Source organism: Vulpes vulpes, chromosome 8, assembly GCF_048418805.1.
Source record: "Vulpes vulpes isolate BD-2025 chromosome 8, VulVul3, whole genome shotgun sequence".
In the NCBI taxonomy this organism is placed as follows: domain Eukaryota; kingdom Metazoa; phylum Chordata; class Mammalia; order Carnivora; family Canidae; genus Vulpes; species Vulpes vulpes.
Window position 1 is genome coordinate 4,555,466 of NC_132787.1, and position 18,400 is coordinate 4,573,865.

Sequence of the window (18,400 nt, forward strand, 5' to 3'; positions counted from 1 at the left end):
ATAAATCTGTATACTACTGGGGTCCTGAGTGGCTCAGTCAGTTAAGTATCTGAGTCTTGATTTTGGCTCAGGTAATGATCTTAGGGGTCATGGGTTCAAGCCCCCCATTGGGCTCTGTGCTAGGATTAAGGTGTCTGCTTGTCCCTCACACTCTGCTCCTACTCCCATCTCCCCTGTGCTCTTTCTGTCTCTAAAAAATAAATAAACTCTTTTTTAAAAATTTGTATATTCCTAAAGTCTGTAATTTCTTTCAAAGTAATGATGTTTTTCTTCCCCAGTGGTTAGTACAATGACTTAGCTCTTAGTGCTTGTTTAATAAAAGGAAGAAACAAAGCTTAGAATTTAAATAGCTTATAAATAATAAGAATTGATTAAAGGCTTTTCCTCACTTTTTCTCTACTTTTAGTGAATAGATACATTATTCAGGTCAGATGGTTCAGTTGAACATGATAGTTCTAATTCCTAGAGTAAATGAGTGGTGGATGGACTAATATAACCTACCATCATTACTAGGAAAAAGACACACACACACACACACACACACACACACACACAGTGGCATATACTGAGGTGGTTTAGCAATCCTAACTTCATGTATATGTTGATCTGGATTTCGCGTAGCTGAGGTTTAACTATTCTGGATATCCTTTTATGAAAAAGATAGCTGATTAACTAGACATAACTGATGTTCAGTTATCATCATGTTGACATTTGAATCCATAATCTTTAGAAGCCAAGATGTGGTTATTCAAAAAATTAAGTACCACTTCTTTTATGCCCTGGAATGACCAAGCAATGTAAGGAGCATGTGACAGGCTCATTAAGTCTCACTTCTTCCTGTTTGATTCCGTATTTGGTTCACACAAAGCCTTCGATAGGAGAATAAAGGCCAAGTATTTGGATGACATATTTCTACCTTCATAACTTACTTATTTATTTATTTTATTTTATTTTATTTTATTTTATTTTATTTTATTTTATTTTATTTTATTTTATTTTATTTTTTCCTTCATAACCTATTTAAAGTATTATCTTTTGCTTGGGTCAAGATTGAACTACTTAGGTGTAATGCAAGAAAATAAGACTAGACTGTGGATATCCATTGATTCTTTGATACAAATGCGGAGTACTGCTTCTTCCATGAAGTGTTTCCATTTTCTAGGAGAAGACTTAGATAAAGGAAGAAAGGAGAGAAGAAGAGCGAGAACCTCCTCACCAAAAATGATTGTTTACTAAAACACATAAACTCACTCATTTGCTCATTCTTCAGAGACTAATCAAGGATGGGAAGTTGCAAAGAGAAAATAATGAGAAAGTTTGCCCATAAGTGAAAAAAAAACTATTTAGAAATTTTTTTCTTTCTGATTTTTCCCCACTATATGGTATATTTTAATGTGTCCAGTTAGTCATATTTTAATTACGTTAACTTATATTACAAAGGCAAAACAGTACATTCAGCTAAAATAGGAGTATCTAAAATAAAAACGGAAGTTTCCTTTGTCCCAGCTCTTCTTTTTTTTTTTTTTTTTTTTAAGATTTTATTTATTTATTCATGAGAAACACTGAGAGAAGAGAGAGAGGTAGAGACACAGGCCGAGGGAGAAGCAGGCTCTGTGCAGGGAGCCTGATGTGGAACTCGATTCTGGGTCTCCAGGATCACACCCCAGGCTGAAGGTGGTGCTAAACTGCTGAGCCACCTGGGCTGCCCCCAGCTCCCTTTTCACTTGTTTACTACTTTTCTCCCTTTAGACTCCTAAGCCCTTAAACTTCCCTTAGAATTTGTTTCTCTTATCACCAGGATCATTATATGAATGGCTAGCACCAAAATACCAACAAAAGCTGCACTTGTTAATAGAATAAAACCATCCTTCTTCAGACCAAAATTTTTGTGGTTTTTCTTCTTGTAATTTCCTGGAAGTGACATTTGGCATTTTGTTTAGCTTTCTGTAACTTGTACATAACAGTGTATACATGTTGGTGTACTGGAGCAAGCCCTTGAGAAAATAAGGCAACCAAGCTAAAGTCTGATCTGTGTTCACTAGATATTCTATCTATAGCCAACCAATCTATAATCTATATCATAGAAATAATTTGTATTTGCCTTCTTGAAGAATGAGTAGGTGTCCATAGGAAATCTCTACATTGTTACAAAATTATCCATAGCATTTTATTTTCTCCTTTCTTGGTTAACAAATATATGTGTTCTCTTATCCACTTAACTGTTATGTTTTTTTTTTAATCTAAGTTCAGTTTGCCAACATATAGTGTAACACTCAGTGCTCATCACATCATGTGCCCTCCTTAGTGCCCATCACCCAGTTACCCCATCTCTCCACCTACCTCCCCTTCAGCAACCCTCAGTTTGTTTTCCCAGAGATAAAAAGTCTCTCATAGTTTGTCTTCCTCTCTAATTTTTTTCCGCATTTAGTTTCCCCTCCTTCCGTAATTGTCCCTTACACTATTTCTTATATTCCACGTATGAGTGAAACTATATGATAATTGTCTTTCTCTGATTGATTGACTTATTTCACTTAGCATAATACCCTCTAGTTCCATTCACGTCAGTGTAAATGGTAGGTATTATTCCTTTCTGATGGCTGAATAATATTCCATTGTGTATATATATACCACATCTTCTTTATCCATTCATCTGTCAAAGGACATCTTGGCTCCTTCTACAGTTTGGCTATTGTGGACATTGCTGCTGTGAACATTGTGGTGCAAGTGTGCCGTTGTTTCACTACATCTGTATCTCTGGGGTAAATACCCAGTAGTGCAATTGCTGGGTCATAGGTATCTATTTTTAGCTTCTTGAGGAACCTCCATACTTTTTTCCAGAGTGGCTGCACCAGCTTGCATTCCCACCAACAGTGTGAGAGAGTTCCCCTTTCTCCACATCCCCACCAACATTTGTTGTTTCCTGTCTTGTTAATTTTAGCCATTCTCACCGGTGTAAAGTGGTATCTCATTGTGGTTTTGATTTGTATTTCCCTGATGGCCAGTGATGTGGAGCATTTTTTCATGTACCTATTGGCTATGTGTAGGTCTTTGGACAGATATCTGTTCATATCTTCTGCCCTTAATGTTATCTTAATAACATTTTTCTTCTGCTTTCTTAATGTCTTAAGTAAGTCATTTGAAATTATATTTCAAGAAGAATAAAATTCTGAGGATGTGCACAATTGGTATAAATTGCTATTTTAAAGTAATAATTTTAAGATAGACTTAGGAAAGGGACTTGAATAACTGTCAACATCACTGTATGATCTAATATAGTCATCCTAATGTAGGGGAGTATATCTTTAATTTGCTAATCACCAAATCATAAATCTTAAATTTGACCCAACATTAAACCTCCAAATAGATACCTTGCTAGAGCTTTAAATGTCGATACAGTAACTGGTTTTGTTAAATAAACACAAACATTATCTTTGTTTTCTATCAGTGCCATCTTTCTCAAATATATTCTACTAAAAGTAACTTTGTACTGATTTATTATATTCATCTATGATTTGTATCTTCTATAATTTCAAAATGTAAGTACAATGCTCTCAGTGTTATTTTGACTGGTCTCTAGCAGATCATTTCTGATAAAGATGTCACACCAGTACAAATTTAATTTTATTTACCTTTAATTAGTAACAGTAATTCTTTCAGCTTTCGTGGTAAGGTAATAATGGATCCAAGTTAAAAAAAAAATAATAATAATGGATCCAAGTGTAGAAATACTGGTCAAGGAATTCTGATATTTCTCACTGTTTGTTGTCCTAAATGACTGATCTTGATGTGCTAACTGGAGACCAGTCACCTCTTTTCTGTTTACTTTCAGGCCATCTAACTACTGGTTTCAGGCCATCTGCTTACTGGTTTCTAGCCAGTTTCATTACAATAAAATGTGTTGAAAAGTTAAAAACAAAACAAAAACATGTTGAAAAGGAATGTCAGAGGACTGGAACATTCCATAAGCAAGATTGGCTCCATTAGAGTAGCCAAAAAGACTTCACTTACCCCCTCAAATATGAATGACCACCTTTATCTTTCTGGAATCAGACTCAGTCCTGGATTAGACAACATAGGTGTGTATATCCAGATGAACATATTAGTCATTTCCTCTAGTCTTCTAACTCATCAGTGAGTTACAGTGAGTGAAAAATCCCTATCAAAATCTTTGACATAAATCCTAGAACTGTACAGGACCGTAAACTTATTTAATCCAGCTCACTGCTCTCAGTTAGGATATTAAAATCCTTAATGAGTAGATGGAAACAGCTGAGGTCAGAGAAGTTAACTGACATGCCCAATGGGATTGGCTAATTAACATCTGAACAAGGACTGAAATTGTTTAGTACCCTATCTCTACCACGTAACAGTATCTTCATTAATATCATAACTGGGAGTGTGTGAGTGGCTCAGTTGCTTGAGCATCTATCTTCAGCTCAAGTCATGATCTCAAGGTCCTGGGATTGAGCCCCACATCAGGCTCCTTGCTTAGTGGAGAGCCTGCTCCTCTCTCTCCCTCTATTGCTCCCCCTGCTTATGCACGTTGTCTCTGTCAAATAAATAAAATCTTTTTAAAAATATTGTAACAACTATTTTTTAGGTAAAAACAACTGGCCATGGCCTTACTTATCTGAAATCTAAGGAAACCAGGAAAAAATGTTATATATATGTAAATATATATATATTTTTTGGAGTTCGATTTGCCAACATATAACACCCAGTGCTCATCCCATCAAGTGCCCCCCTCAGTGCCCATCCCCCCATCCCCCCACCCACCTCCCTTTCTACTACCCCTTGTTCATTTCCCAAAGTTAGGAGTCTCTCATGTTTTGTTACCCTCTCTAATTTTTCCCAGTCATTTTCCCTCCTGTCCCCTATAATCCCTTTCACTTTTTTATATTCCCCGTATGAGTGAAACCGTATAATGATTGTCCTTCTCCAACTGACTTACTTCACTCAGCATTACCCTCCAGTTCCATCCATATTGAAGCAAATGGTGGATATTCGTCCTTTCTGAATGAAAGTATGAGTAATATTCCATCGCATATATAGACCATATCTTCTTTATCCATTCATCTTTTGATGGACACTGAGGCTCCTTCCACAGTTTGGCTGTTGTGGACTTGCTGCTGTAAACACTGAGGTGCAGGTGTCTCGGTTTTTCACTGCATCTGTACCTTTGGGGTAAATCACCAGCAGTGCAATTGCTGGGTCATACAGTAGCTCTATTTTTAACTCCGAGGAACCTCCACATAATTTTCCAGAGGGGAAATGTGACCACCTTTGTTACCACTGTACCAGTTCACATTCCTGCCAATAGTGCAAGAGGGTCCCCCTTTCTCCACCAGGAAAAATTTAAAACATAGCAATTATACTCTCAAAGACTTTAGTTCTCTGTCTTCCCTCTTCCCACATTTTATAGTCTTGTAACTGAATTAAAAGCATAGGACAATGAAGAGAAGAAATACACTGGAATGCAAGAGATTTGTACTAAAACTCTTGAGTTAGAAGCTTATCTCTACCCGCTCCCCACCCCTACCTCACAGTAAACCAGAGAGGAGAAGAAAAAGCCAAGTAAACCATGAAAAAACAGTGACTTTCACCAGGAAAAAAGAATAAAACAACTGTGCACAATGATATCGTATCATTGCATAACTAGTTTTTACATGGTTTTAGTCCCTGTGTGCTCAGTTTTGTTTGGTCTTTTTTTTTTTTTTTTTTTTTGGTCTTTTTTATATAGACCTTTCTATGTATTTTCCTAGTTCATGTGGTTATCTTTTTTATGGCAATTTAGTATTTCATTTATAGTTTAATCATGCCCCAGTAATTAGATATTTTTCTAGTCTAATAAAAAAAATTCTAAGCATCCTGGCAGAAACATTTTGTTTTTAGTTATTTTGGTGGGAGGGCAGTATTACTGAGGTAATGTTCTCATGATCAAAAGCCATAATTCGGGGGTCCTTGGTGGCTCAGTTAAGCATCTGCCTTCGGCCAGGTTATGATCCTGGAGTCCTGGGCTCCCTGCTCAATGGGGAGTCTACTTCTCCCTCTGCCCCTACCCCCTGATCATGTTCTTTCTCTCTCTCATGCTCACTCTCTCTCAAAATCTTTTTTTTTTAAATCCATAATTCATTAAACATTCTTAAATATTTTCAGCTGATTATCAAAAATTACATTATTTTAGGGCACCTGGTGACTCAGTGGTTGAGCATCTGCCTTTGGCTAGGGTTATGATCCCAGGGTCCTGGGATTGAGTCCCGTATCAGGCTCCCTGCAGGGAGTCTGCCTCCCCCTCTGCCTATGTCTCTGCTTCTCTCTTTCTCTGTGTCTCTCATGAATAAATAAAATCATTTTTAAAAATTACGCTATTTTATAACACTACTAGCACAATCTCAGGGCATATTTAATTCTCCAGCACCTTGTCAGCATTTGGTTTTTATCATTTTTACCTATTCATATCAATAAATATGAAGTATTGCCTCTCCTTTCTTTACTTTTTTTTCCTAATTATATAAGTAACACATAATTTTTGTAGAATGCTTAGAAATACAGTAAACAGCGAAATCCCACAACCTGGATATAAGTGCTCCTTCAATATATATTATTTTACTTAAAAGAGCTCCATTTTTTTTTTTTTCCTGTTTTCTTCTTCCTGAAGAAAGAGAAGTTTGGGGCAGCCCGGGTGGCTCAGCGGTTTAGCTCCACCTTAAGCCCAGGGCCTGATCCAGGAGACCCAGGATCGAGTCCTACATCAGGCTCCCTGCATGGAACCTGCTTCTACCTCTGCCTCTCTCTCTCTCTCTCTCTCTATCTCTCTGTGTCTCTCATTAATAAATAAATAAAATCTTAAAAAAAAAAGTTTGTCTCTCAGTACTTTGAGAAATTAAGGCTAGGTTTTATTTACACCCTATGCACAGTTGAACAAAGTCCCATTTTCCCTAAAGATCATCCTTCCTCTACCCTTGACTTTGGAGGGATGAGAGTCTGAAGGAAGGTCAAAGTTGAAAGGTTAAAGGAAGTGACTGAGAGAGGTAGGAGGTAAATTAAAGTGTTGAGAATCAACTTTTAAATAGAATTTTTTCCTAAAAATTAGGGGCATAGGAAATCCTGCTTTTTACGTGGTATTTGGGACCCCACTTGCTTTATTTTATTTTATTTAAGAAAATTTCCCAGACAAAAGAAATTCTACAGACTACTGGCTCAAAGCCCTCAGCTCTTTTTCTCTTATTGGTATGTGTTGATGTGTTTGGTTTATGGATTCTCAGAGTGTACTTTAAGGGGCGGTCCCACTAAGGAGAGTTACTATAGTCAGCTGACAGGAAGGAGGACTTGTGGGGTGGGGTGAGGCCAAGCCTTAGGAAATTCCAGAAAGTCTTAAAGTGTCTTGTCTTTTCTCCCTGCTTTTAATAGGCTCCCTCAGGCATCTGAGTAAACAGTGCTGAAATGTGATAAAAATGTGTTACAGAAGAGTATTTCAGTATCAGAATTCCTGGTTGTTGGGTATTTTTTTTTCTCTTTGTGTTCTTCTGCTTCCTTGAGAAATATTAGAGGAAACTCCTCCTTCTTCCTGTACCTCAGACTACTACTTGTAAAATGAGGATCACAAAATTCACTGTAAATGCATTTGAGTTTTTGTTATTCCCCATATTTGAGTGATTTGGAGGTGAACTGGTATTGAAAGAAATGCTTAGTGCTTCATCTGGGATCTCATTAAAAGCTTTCTCATCTCAGAGCTGTGTTCCAGCATCCGTATAGCTTGATTTCCAGAGACATTTCTCTCTCTTTTTCTTTAAGACCAAATGGCTTTGTACATTCACTTTTTTAGTGCTTGGAAGAAAAGAATTCAAGTACTGATAGCCTCATGTGTCAGAAGGCTTTAAAAAGGAAAAAGGCTCTTAACTTTATTTAACCTGAAGGTTTAAAGAAAGCTAGCAAAGATGGAAAATTTTATGCCTCTAAAACCAAAATAAGCCCCTGTCCTGGCAAGGCATATGTTCTGCTTCTAAATGGGTTTGCTCCCAGTAACGCCAGGGCAGGGTCTCTGCGTGAAACAGAGAGGGATTTGACTAAAGTACAGACAGAAAACTGAGCTATCTGCAGGTTGTGATACAACACATATTCTTGGAATCATACTTGAACTTTACCTTTAACAAAATATAAATATTTGAAATGATCCCTTTGTTCTTAAGGATACAGAACCCGTTCCCTTTTGCTTAAAAAAAAAAAGAAAAAAGGTGTATTTCCAGGGTTTCTCCCCTTTTTGAGTCCAGAAAATTCTAATTTTTATAATAACCTTCTTACAGTGATGCAACATTTGGAATATGTCTTTGGACTTTCCTTTAATTATCTACAAATGAAAAATGCTTTGAAAATTTAAAAACGTGGATGGGGAAGGTGTCCTGCCAAATTTATCTTTTCATTTCAGCTGGTGATCTTCATTTCTAGATGGGGGGCTGCGCCTGGAGCACGAGTGTGTTGCATCATATGAGTCATGTGGATGTGGTTGATGTTGGTACATCTGACTTGAGTATGATATGGCAAGGTTAGAGTAGCTGCAGCTTATTTTATTTTATTTTATTTTATTTTTTATTCTTATTTTTTTTATTTATGATAGACACAGAGAGAGAGAGAGAGGCAGAGACACAGGCAGAGGGAGAAGCAGGCTCCATGCACTGGGAGCCCGACGTGGGACTCGATCCCGGGTCTCCAGGATCGCGCCCTGGGCCAAAGGCAGGCGCCAAACCGCTGCGCCACCCAGGGATCCCCTGTTTTTTTAATTTTTTTTTTTATTATTTATTTATGATAGTCACAGAGAGAGAGAGAGAGGCAGAGGGAGAAGCAGGCCCCATGCAGGAAGCCCGATGTGGGATTCGATCCTGGGTCTCCAGGATCGTGCCCTGGGCCAAAGGCAGGCGCCGAACCGCTGCACCACCCGGGGATCCCCAACTTAAAGGTTTAATAACAATGTTGAATACAGAATGATGCTAAGTGTTTTACTCTTTTGTCATACTAGATTTCAGGTATCTCTTCCCTGCTTCAAGCTATCTGGAAATAAACTGAGATTTGAATGATAGGATCTCGGTGAAGGTTCTCCTTACAAGCTGAATAAACATGACATATTCTGTGTGTACTATGTCTGGGAACATTCTGGCACGATCAATGGCCTCTTAGGTTACTTTACCAGTCTTAAAAATTATAATTTGTGACTTTAATTAGACATCTACCCTAGAGATTAGAGAGATTAATGTAGTGATTTACAGGAATCACAAAATAATTTATTCAAAAAATCTGTGCCATCCACATTTCTATTCAAAAAACAAAAATGTGGTCCCTGCCCTCAGTCGGCTTCCAGTCCGGTAGAGGGACACACAATAAGCATTGGAGTGGAAGTGTGACCAGGTACCTTGGAAAGAGAGGAAGGACTACTTAGATTTATGTAGGAGGGGTAAGGTAGACTTCACTGAGAATATGTTGCTCAGCCTCCACTGAGTCTTAAAACAACAAACAGAAGGATAAAAGGGCAATAAGGGGAAGGGAACTCATTTACAATCCCATAGACCTCCCAGCTTTTCCTGGAGGGTAAAGGATGAGGAAGGGAATACTCCGGGGCAGTAGGGACTAGATGTGGAACTGGTGATCTTCTGTGACATATGAAGCACTTTAGATTTAGTTCAAGGAATGATTAAGAATTTTTAAAGCATTTTGAACAAGAGAGTAATATAGCTTTACATTGGGAGATAATTGCAGCTATCACAGAGACTTGATTGGAAGGTGTAGAGGAACCAATTAGAAATGTGATACAGTAGTCCGGGGAGAAGATGAAGATGTGAACCAAAGCAGCAACCTCAGAAGGGAAACAAACAGCAGATCCTGCCATCAGGACTTGATGATTTGGGAGACATGTCAGTGTCATCTGGGACATGAGAGTTCCCCTCCCTGGCTGGTTAAAGTATTTCGTTTCCTGGTGAAGCTGGTTAGACAGCGATGATTACCAAAGAGAATTACCTATATAGAGTTACTTATTTCTCCCTGGGCACCTGTGAATATGTAGTACTTCATATTTATAATGCTAAAAACACATTCTGTGGAATGTAAGAACTAATATACAATCTCATCTCTTGTGGATTTTATTAATAAAGGGGATTTGCAGACCTCTTCTTTGAACATTCATCAAGATTTCCCATCTTCTGTGTAAAGCTTATGGCTGGGTTTTGTTTTCTCAGCAGATTCTTCGGACCCAGAGCCGTAGTGCAGGTGGGAGGAGGATCTCAGAAAACAGCTATTCTCTGGATGATTTGGAAATAGGCGCAGGTAAGCAATGTTCCGTGTGTGTGTGTGTGTGTGTGTGTGTGTGTGTGTGTGTGGTTCCCTACGAAGTACTCCTCAGTAGCAACCTTTTAGCCTCAAAGCCAATGTTTTTAGGGGAAGAGTGGCACAAATTAAAAGGAAATCTGTTTGTGACAGCCAACGGGTATCCTTGCAGGGTTGGGAGGGGAGCACTGCTGACAGTTTTGGCTCTAGGGTCATCTGGGGCTTGAGGGCTTCCACGGATGGGCGGCAGTGTCCTCTGTCAAGATTTGTTATCCTGTATTACCAGTGGTAACATAACACCTTGAGAGCATAATTAATATGTTTTGAAGAGGGCATTTACAGGCATTTCACAAAAGAAAAAATTAACAGGAAAATCATCAGCCTCCTGGCAAAGAAATGCAAATTAAAATGGTGTTGAGATCTAGTTTTTAAACCGTATTAAATAAGCTGAGGTGTTTATGTAATACTCAGTTATGGTAAGAGTTCTCCTTTTAGTGGTGGGAAAGTGAGTAAATATTACCTAGTAAATGAATTACATTCCTGATTTCCTCCTATGTACCTTTAATAGAAGAAAATGATCACACCAGAATACAATAGCCTAAAATTTAGAATCTTGAAACCATTCACATCGCATTCTATCTTCTGATAGAGCATTTTATTTGTATGTTTCCAGGTCAGGTGTCATCCTCTACATCCAACGCAGAGAAAAGCGAGAATAGGCGAACTCTGGATTTACCACGCCTGTCAGAAACCTCCATAAAGGATCGAATGGCCAAGTACCAGGCAGCTGTGTCCAAACAGAGCAGTTCCACCAACGCTATAGTATGTGTTCCATATCATCCATTCCCTCATCCAGCAAATGGTCACTGAGCACAGAAACTAGAGATGTCCCCCAGACTCCGACCTGAGAGCCCTGCTCTCTCCCTGGTCCCTAGGCATTCTCCTTCCATGGAAATCCATCCTACCCTAGCCTCATCCATAATCCTTATCATGTTCTAATCCTGACTTTGCTTTCCTAGGCCTCATTCCCACCCTACTCATTTGTTTGTGACATTATCATCCAGTAATATCATTGAGAGTTTTCCTGTCTCTTCTACTTAATTTTTTTGTTGTTGTGTAAAAAGTAGTAGTAGTAGTTTTAACAGAAACACTTCTTTTTGAGGAAAAAAGGAGAGAATACTGGCGGGAAATATAGAATGGATTTGACGTTAACATGGGATGGGGAGGTTTTTTGCAGGTTTTTTTGTTGATAGAGAATTCATAAGATGTAAAATGACATACAATTCAGTGATTTTTAGTACATTCACAAGGTCATGCAGCCATCATCACTGTCTAATTCCAGAACATTTCCATCACCCCAAAAAGAACCCCATACCTGTGTAATCACTCCCAATTCCCCCTCCCTTCATCCCTTGGCAACCACTAATCTGCTTCTTGTCTTTATTGATTTACCTATTCTGGACGTTTTATTTTTTTTTTATTTGTTTATTAATTCATGAGAGACACAGAGAGGCAGAGACACAGGCAGAGGGAGAGATTTTATTCATTTACTCATGAGAGACAGAGACACAGGCAGAGACACAGGCAGAGGGAGAAGCAGGCTCCCTGCAGAGACCTTGATGTGGGACTAGATCCCAGGACCCCGGCATCATCACCACCTGAGCTGAAGGCAGACAGTCAACCACTGAGCCACCCAGGTACCCCAAAGATACCTTTTTTTTTTTCCCAAAGATACCTTTTAAATGCCATTTACTCATACATACACATGCATATAAACACTCTACATATATATAGATATGTATCTCTCAAACATTTGTTCCTTCTGAGATTTCAAAACACAAGCCATGAATCTCTTGGTGTCCTATGTTGTTGTTGTTGTTGTTGTTGTTTTTAAACAAATTTGGAAGAATAGTATTGAATTTTATGTGTTCCCAGGCAGTCTAAAACCAGTACCTCTTAGAAATCATAGCTTGTATTCCAGAAGTTGAGCCTTCTTTTCCTCACATTATGAAGTATGCATTCTCCAACAGTATTTATCAATGAATAATTTGATCTGGGCCATGAATAATTTCATCCTGAGTGTTCACTGTGGTTTTAAGAAGAGATGATGCGTCGAATTCGGTTGTAAAGTGGAACACCATAGGCTCATTATTCACTGACCGCGTGAAAATGAGCAAGGTTAGACTTCTCTTAGAAAGCAGGTCAGGAGATACAGCAAGCAGGTGATTTTTGGAGCTTATTTCCCTTGTTTCAAGATTTTGCTGCTTCTCTGTGCCCTCCTGCTATAAACATTCCAACCAGGTGACTCCCTAAGTGGAAAAACCTGTTTAGTAACCTTTAAAAAAAAAAAAAAAAAAACCCTCCCAACAGAGTTTCTGCATTACAGTTCTCCTGCTCTGTAAATTTTACGAGTTGAAAAGTCTTTAGGAATTCTTGTAAAAAAGTACATCTTATCTCATCCCAGAAAAATTTCTCAGGCCCCTTACAGAGGATGGCTGTAACAAGGCACACTACTCTGGCAGTGATTCTGGAGATGGGGCTTCAAGATGGGGTCAGGAATGAGGCTGTCCTGATGTGTTCTGCAGCACTGGCTGCCAACTCCTCCTCAAGGATGCTCCTCCAGAGCCTTGTCCCTTAGCCTGGGATCCCACACCCCCATCAGCACACTCACCCCTTTTCACTGGCCCTGGGGCCATAAATTGCCTGTTTTCTCACCCTGGCTAAAGAATCACAGGGAACAGAAAGGTATAAGACTTTCAGAAAGGTAGCAAACTAAAGGTAGGAATTGTCCATATTCATCTACCACTATAGTAATTTTGGATCTCGTAGATAAAGTTAAATATTTTGCTCCAAGTGTTCTTTGCAAGGAAGAAAAAAGGTAATTAGGCTTACTCCTTATGACCATATTAATACCTGCTTTTTTATGTTGAGGTTCTGTTCTGAGAAGTAGAATAAGATACGTCTTTAGTACAATGTATGAATTTTATGCAAAAAGAAGCATGCTTTTGAAAGTCTCACAAAAAAGGGTTGTTTTATGGTATCATTAAATACAATTTCAGTTTTTATATGTATGCATCATCCCTGTCTCTCTTTCCAGGCCGAGCATTTATATATATGGTCAGTATATTTTCTTGATTATTGGCACTTGGCATCTCCTTTCCCCTGCTCCAGAATGGTCTTTTCTGATAAAACTCACAAGCTTTGCATTCCCACAAGCTCTGCTGCTAGAGGAGTGAATCACAAGAACGTTGTATGCTGGGGGTGGTTTCTGTGTGTGTCTGTGTTGATATGTCTGTATTCTAATGAGCATCCAGTTTTAGACTAGTGTACAAATATTTAACTCTGAGGTGGGTGTCCACAAAGCCGCTTTTGTCATTTCACTAGTCAGTGGGTCTTGCTTGTGAGAATTAGGGGGATGTTTTGACCCAAAGCTTCTTAAAAGACCTTTTATTTTACGTTCCAAATTTATTTAATAGATGTGCTATGAAGAGTGTAGAATAGTGAGATTTTTAAATTTTAGTTCACAGATTACTTTTATTTTGTAGAATGACTTGAGAGCCAATTGTGGTGAAATCAAAACTCATAAATTGGAGCAAAAGGAGAATGTGCCCCCAGATCCTGAGGTCTGCGTCTCCCATCAAGCTGGAGAAAAGGTGGGTTGAAAAGTCTGATGTCCAGTTGCCAAAGGAGCATGTGTTCTAAATTAGATGCTTAAAATTAGAAACAACTCTAACTCTAGGCTGCAGAGTGTCTGGGAATTTGGTAACAGCTGCCAGGACAGATTGTCATTTTTGCAGGTCACATAATTTCAGTTGGGGAACTCTGCAACTTATAGCTGACCAAATAATGAACCTTCACTGGAAAATTCTTTTGCTCAGCAAATGATCAGATGGTGTGGAGCTAAAATCTGTTTTGATTAGAGATGATATCTTCAAGGAATTTATATATTCTTAATTTAACACATTTTATGCAAGACAATTTCATTTTTTCATTCAAACTATTTTGAAAGCTCGGCACCATGCTAAGTACAGACAATGCTAAGCTCAAAAGCTAAATATGAACAAACTATTCCATGTGGTCTTTATCTGCAAGGAAGCTAACAGGTAACAGGGTGGCTGTCATAAAGCAGTGTGGTGAGTGCTGTGAGAGGGCTCTGTGGGGCCATGGAAGCTCTGACTAATGACATTTAGCCTGACTTCTTCAAGAAGGTGATGTCTGAGCCAAGTCCTGAAGAATGTGTGGAAAGAGACCAAGTGAATAAGGGAAAGGTTGAGGAAAGAGAAAGAAGGGCATTCCAGGCAGACACAAACAGTTTTGGAAACCAGAGATCCAAACCAAGATAGCTTGGCTGGAACACAAGGCACATATAGGTAATGGAGAGAGACAGTGGAGGGAGGGCCACAAGGCAGGTCTTGAAAAACTTTATATGCCATGCTTAAGATTTTGGATAGAATCCTGCCAAGGTGGAAAACAACAGGAAGGTTTTAAGCAAGTCATATTCGTGTTTTATGTACCTACCATTAGGTGAATGGCTTGGTTGGAATACATAACATTTATGTCAGGTGAATTTATCATTTTCTTTGCCAGTCTGTTACCCAGGGGGTTTTTTTGTCCTCTGGTCAAGATGATAACCAAATGTTAAGTTAGATGAGGAGAAAGAACTTTGACAGTGATTAATCACAGTGATTAATCTTAGGAGAAAACCCTTTGCTTCTGTTCCACATATTGATTGATACCCTTAAGGCCATTCTTCCAAAAGGTGAGGAGATAATTAAAATGGATTAAGAGCAATAGTTCTCAAATTTGATGATATGAGACTTTAAAAAGTATGATGTATTGACAGAATACCAATAGAAACTTAGGAAATGCACTACCTACTTGGACCAAGGTAGGCACACAGGAAAATGGTCTCAGATCATTGGCTACAAAATTTGAATTATATGATAGAACAGGGGGAAAAAATTAGAAAAATTAAATCTCTTTATTTTACAAAGATATATTGCCAAGTGTATGTTGAAATAAGGCAAAATATTTGGCAGCAGTGTGTTTCATAGTCATAAAATCAATAAATTACATATGTCCTTGCAACAGGGGGCTCATTCATGAGTCACATGCCATGTATAAAATGAGTTCTCTTACTAGACTACCTGGTTTTCCTATTTTTAAATGGGAGATTGTGTTTTAAGAGTAAAAGGAGTTGGGATGCCTTGCTGGCTCAGTCAGTGGAGCATGCAACTCTTGATCTCGGGGACATGAGTTCAAGCCCCACATTGGGTTTACAGAGTACTTAAATATAAAATCTTAAAAAAAAAAAAAAAGAATAGCTGAGTTAAAATGTTACACACCATAAAAAAGAAATTTAAGAGAAAAATATTCCCAGCATTGAAATCTCCCCATTTTTCCTAGGAGCATAATTTGAGAAATGATCATCTAGGAAATAATATTTGGATTGTCCCTAATCTGATTTTGTGTTTGTTTCTTGATTGTCTTCACGCTGATTTGAAACTGGAACTCTGAGGTGAATTAGAAGATCAAAACACTTTAATTATAGCCTAAAAGGGCATCAGTGTAACTAAACCATGAATTGAGGAATGGGTGGGGAAGAATGGAGATAAAGACAGTACATAGTCTTCAAGTACATACTGCAGGTTTATAAATCCGTGGCTACCTTCACATTCATAAAATTTTTCAGAGCCTCAGTTATCCTTTCAGCTGTTTGCCTAGCTTTTGTTAACCGATACCTAAGAACTATTTGAACTTCAGCTTGCTACAAAGGGACATTAATGCTATGGTAAACTTGCCTGAAATAGAATATTTTGTCAAGATATTGTTCTTCCCTTTCTCCCTCTTGTAAGTGAATTTGTGCTTTCCCTTAATAAAATGTTTGAGCAAAATCTCATTGCTCTCTCCTGGCTATTCCTGCAGTGAAGTCAGCTGGTTGGGCATGTGCGATGATGTCATGATTGGCATTAAATTTACCCTGCAGGTTCAAGGTGACCAAAATTAGAGGTGAGAGAAGAACATCCTGGGATGGATGCACCTACTAATTAACAAGAATTGGAGAGCTTTTAATTTCTTTCATATCATTAAATGAAATAACACACAGAAAGTGATCATTCCAATATCTGGCACATCCTAAACGCTTTAGTAAATGTTGGCTGTTATTATAGTGGTTTGTTCTATGCCATGTCGGAATTCCTGTAATGAAAAGAGAGTAGGGATGCCTGGGTGGCTCAGTTGGTTAAGTGTCTGACTCTTGATCTCAGTTCAGGTCTTGATCCCTGGGGTCTTGATCTCAGGGTCAAGAGTTCAAGCCCCCACATTGGACTCTATGGTGAGTGTGGAGTCTACTTAAAAAGAAAAAAAAGAGAGAGACTGAGAAAACAGCCATGCTAAAATTCAGGTGCAGTTAGCCATTGTAAATTTACTCAGTACGTTAGACATCCTGATATAAACACTCAGCATTGCCCATAAAATCCCTGACATCTGAATGAAAGACTTTTACATAAAGACTACACATTAGGTCACCTATTGACCCTTCATTATTTTGAGTGTGTTGGGGGATACCTGGAAGGCCACTGGGGCCACTAAAAAGGAGAGAGATAGTAGAAAGTTTGTATTTAAACTTGATGGCTTCTGGGGAAGAGATTTGCAAGTATACCTGAGATCTGCTGTTTTGTTAAACACTGCCATTTTGAGACTTGGGATTGAAAAGGAAAACTTAGAGATTAATACCGGAAGTTGGTTTTTTGGTAAATTTGTTTTTTAGCTATCAAAAGGTCTTCTGTACTGGCAGACTTGTTTCAGCAGAATATATCTGGTTGGGAAATAAGGAATTAGGAAATAAAGGAATAAAAATAGTTCCTAATGTGAAAACTTCATCTTGTCTTGGAGTGAGCTATATTATATGGTGAGGAGCTTTGTTCTCTCTGATAGAGGGTGTTGTTTTGTCTTTTTTTTTTTTTTTTTTTTTTTTTGACAGTAGAAAGATACGGTTTAGAAGTTCTTTTATAAAGGGAGATGATGCACACTTTTGGCAGTTGAGTGCAGTCTGTTTCTCCCGTTACTCTGTAATTGAGAGGCATGTTAATATCCTCATAAAAGACATTTTGCTGCCTCTTGTTTAAATGCTCAGCTGTTCTGGGGCCCGTTATTTCCCCCAGGCAGCCAGGGACTGACTAGCGTCAGCAGGTTTTTATGGCATTAACAGCAGTTTGCTCTTTTATTTTTAATGTGATTCTTAATTCCTCCCTTTTGTAGGTCTCTGCAGCTGAGAATAGCCTGGCAGTCCATTCCACTCCTGCTGAAGATGACTCCCGTAAGCATTTGTTCTTAGATCTGGAGGGTGAGGTTCTTGCTCTGTATCCTGTATTTGGTCTGGGAATGTCCCCCTTGCTGTCAGTGCTGAGAATGTAGCAGACTAAATCCAGCAATTTAGCTGATCAGATCTTTCACTGGATTTCAAGGACTGGTGCTTGCATACCCTTCACACATTCCATGGCTTAGGGAGAAGTTAAATTCAATATGACTACTTGGGGGCAAACTGAATACCTTTGGTGCCTCTCTCAGTGAACTTACCCTGCCTTTTGTCAGAGTTCAGGCTATAAAAACTAATTTTGAAGTTTCATTTTAATAGGAGTTTGGCCAAGAAAGATTTTATTAATTTACAGGGATAAAGAATTGGCATTTGAGTAACCTTTTGAAAATATATCTTTCTCTGCTTATCTACATGTGTACCATTGTCTGCCTTCTAGCCACATTCTAGAGATTTTCCTTCTGGTGCTGAATTTTATCACCTTTCATCCATTCCGAGCCTCACTTTTCTCAAAAACAAAAATTGGTGTGTTTTTTTTTTTCCTTACTATAGCCACTTTTGATTTTGATTTTCAGTATTTCTTTTAATATATGTGGATTTCTAGCTTCTCTCCAGGTTAATTACTTTACTAGGCATTGAAAACTCAGCAACTAACGTAGGAGTTTAACAAATCTCTAGTAAATCCTACCTTAAAATTTCAGAGAAATTTGCTGCTTGAATCCAAGAACATTCCTTTTGCAGTCATTTTGCTTAGACTAGAAATTTTTCTGAGTT

General features: G+C 38.4%; 1 protein-coding gene across 7 annotated transcripts in view; it reads left to right on the forward strand.

The window, feature by feature from the left end:
* Positions 1 to 18,400, forward strand: part of LIMA1 (LIM domain and actin binding 1) — an 88,372-nt gene that overhangs the window by 58,053 nt on the left and 11,919 nt on the right. For 4 of the 7 annotated variants that reach the window (XM_026000309.2, XM_026000310.2, XM_072765325.1 and 1 more), the window contains exons 5-8: positions 10,224 to 10,311; positions 10,985 to 11,133; positions 13,857 to 13,964; positions 17,572 to 17,629. In XM_026000309.2, the coding sequence (XP_025856094.2) occupies positions 10,224 to 10,311; positions 10,985 to 11,133; positions 13,857 to 13,964; positions 17,572 to 17,629 (403 nt within the window). The remainder of the gene's footprint in view (positions 1 to 10,223; positions 10,312 to 10,984; positions 11,134 to 13,856; positions 13,965 to 17,571; positions 17,630 to 18,400) is intronic. The other 3 variants (XM_026000312.2, XM_026000313.2, XM_072765326.1) reach the window with 1 other exon arrangement.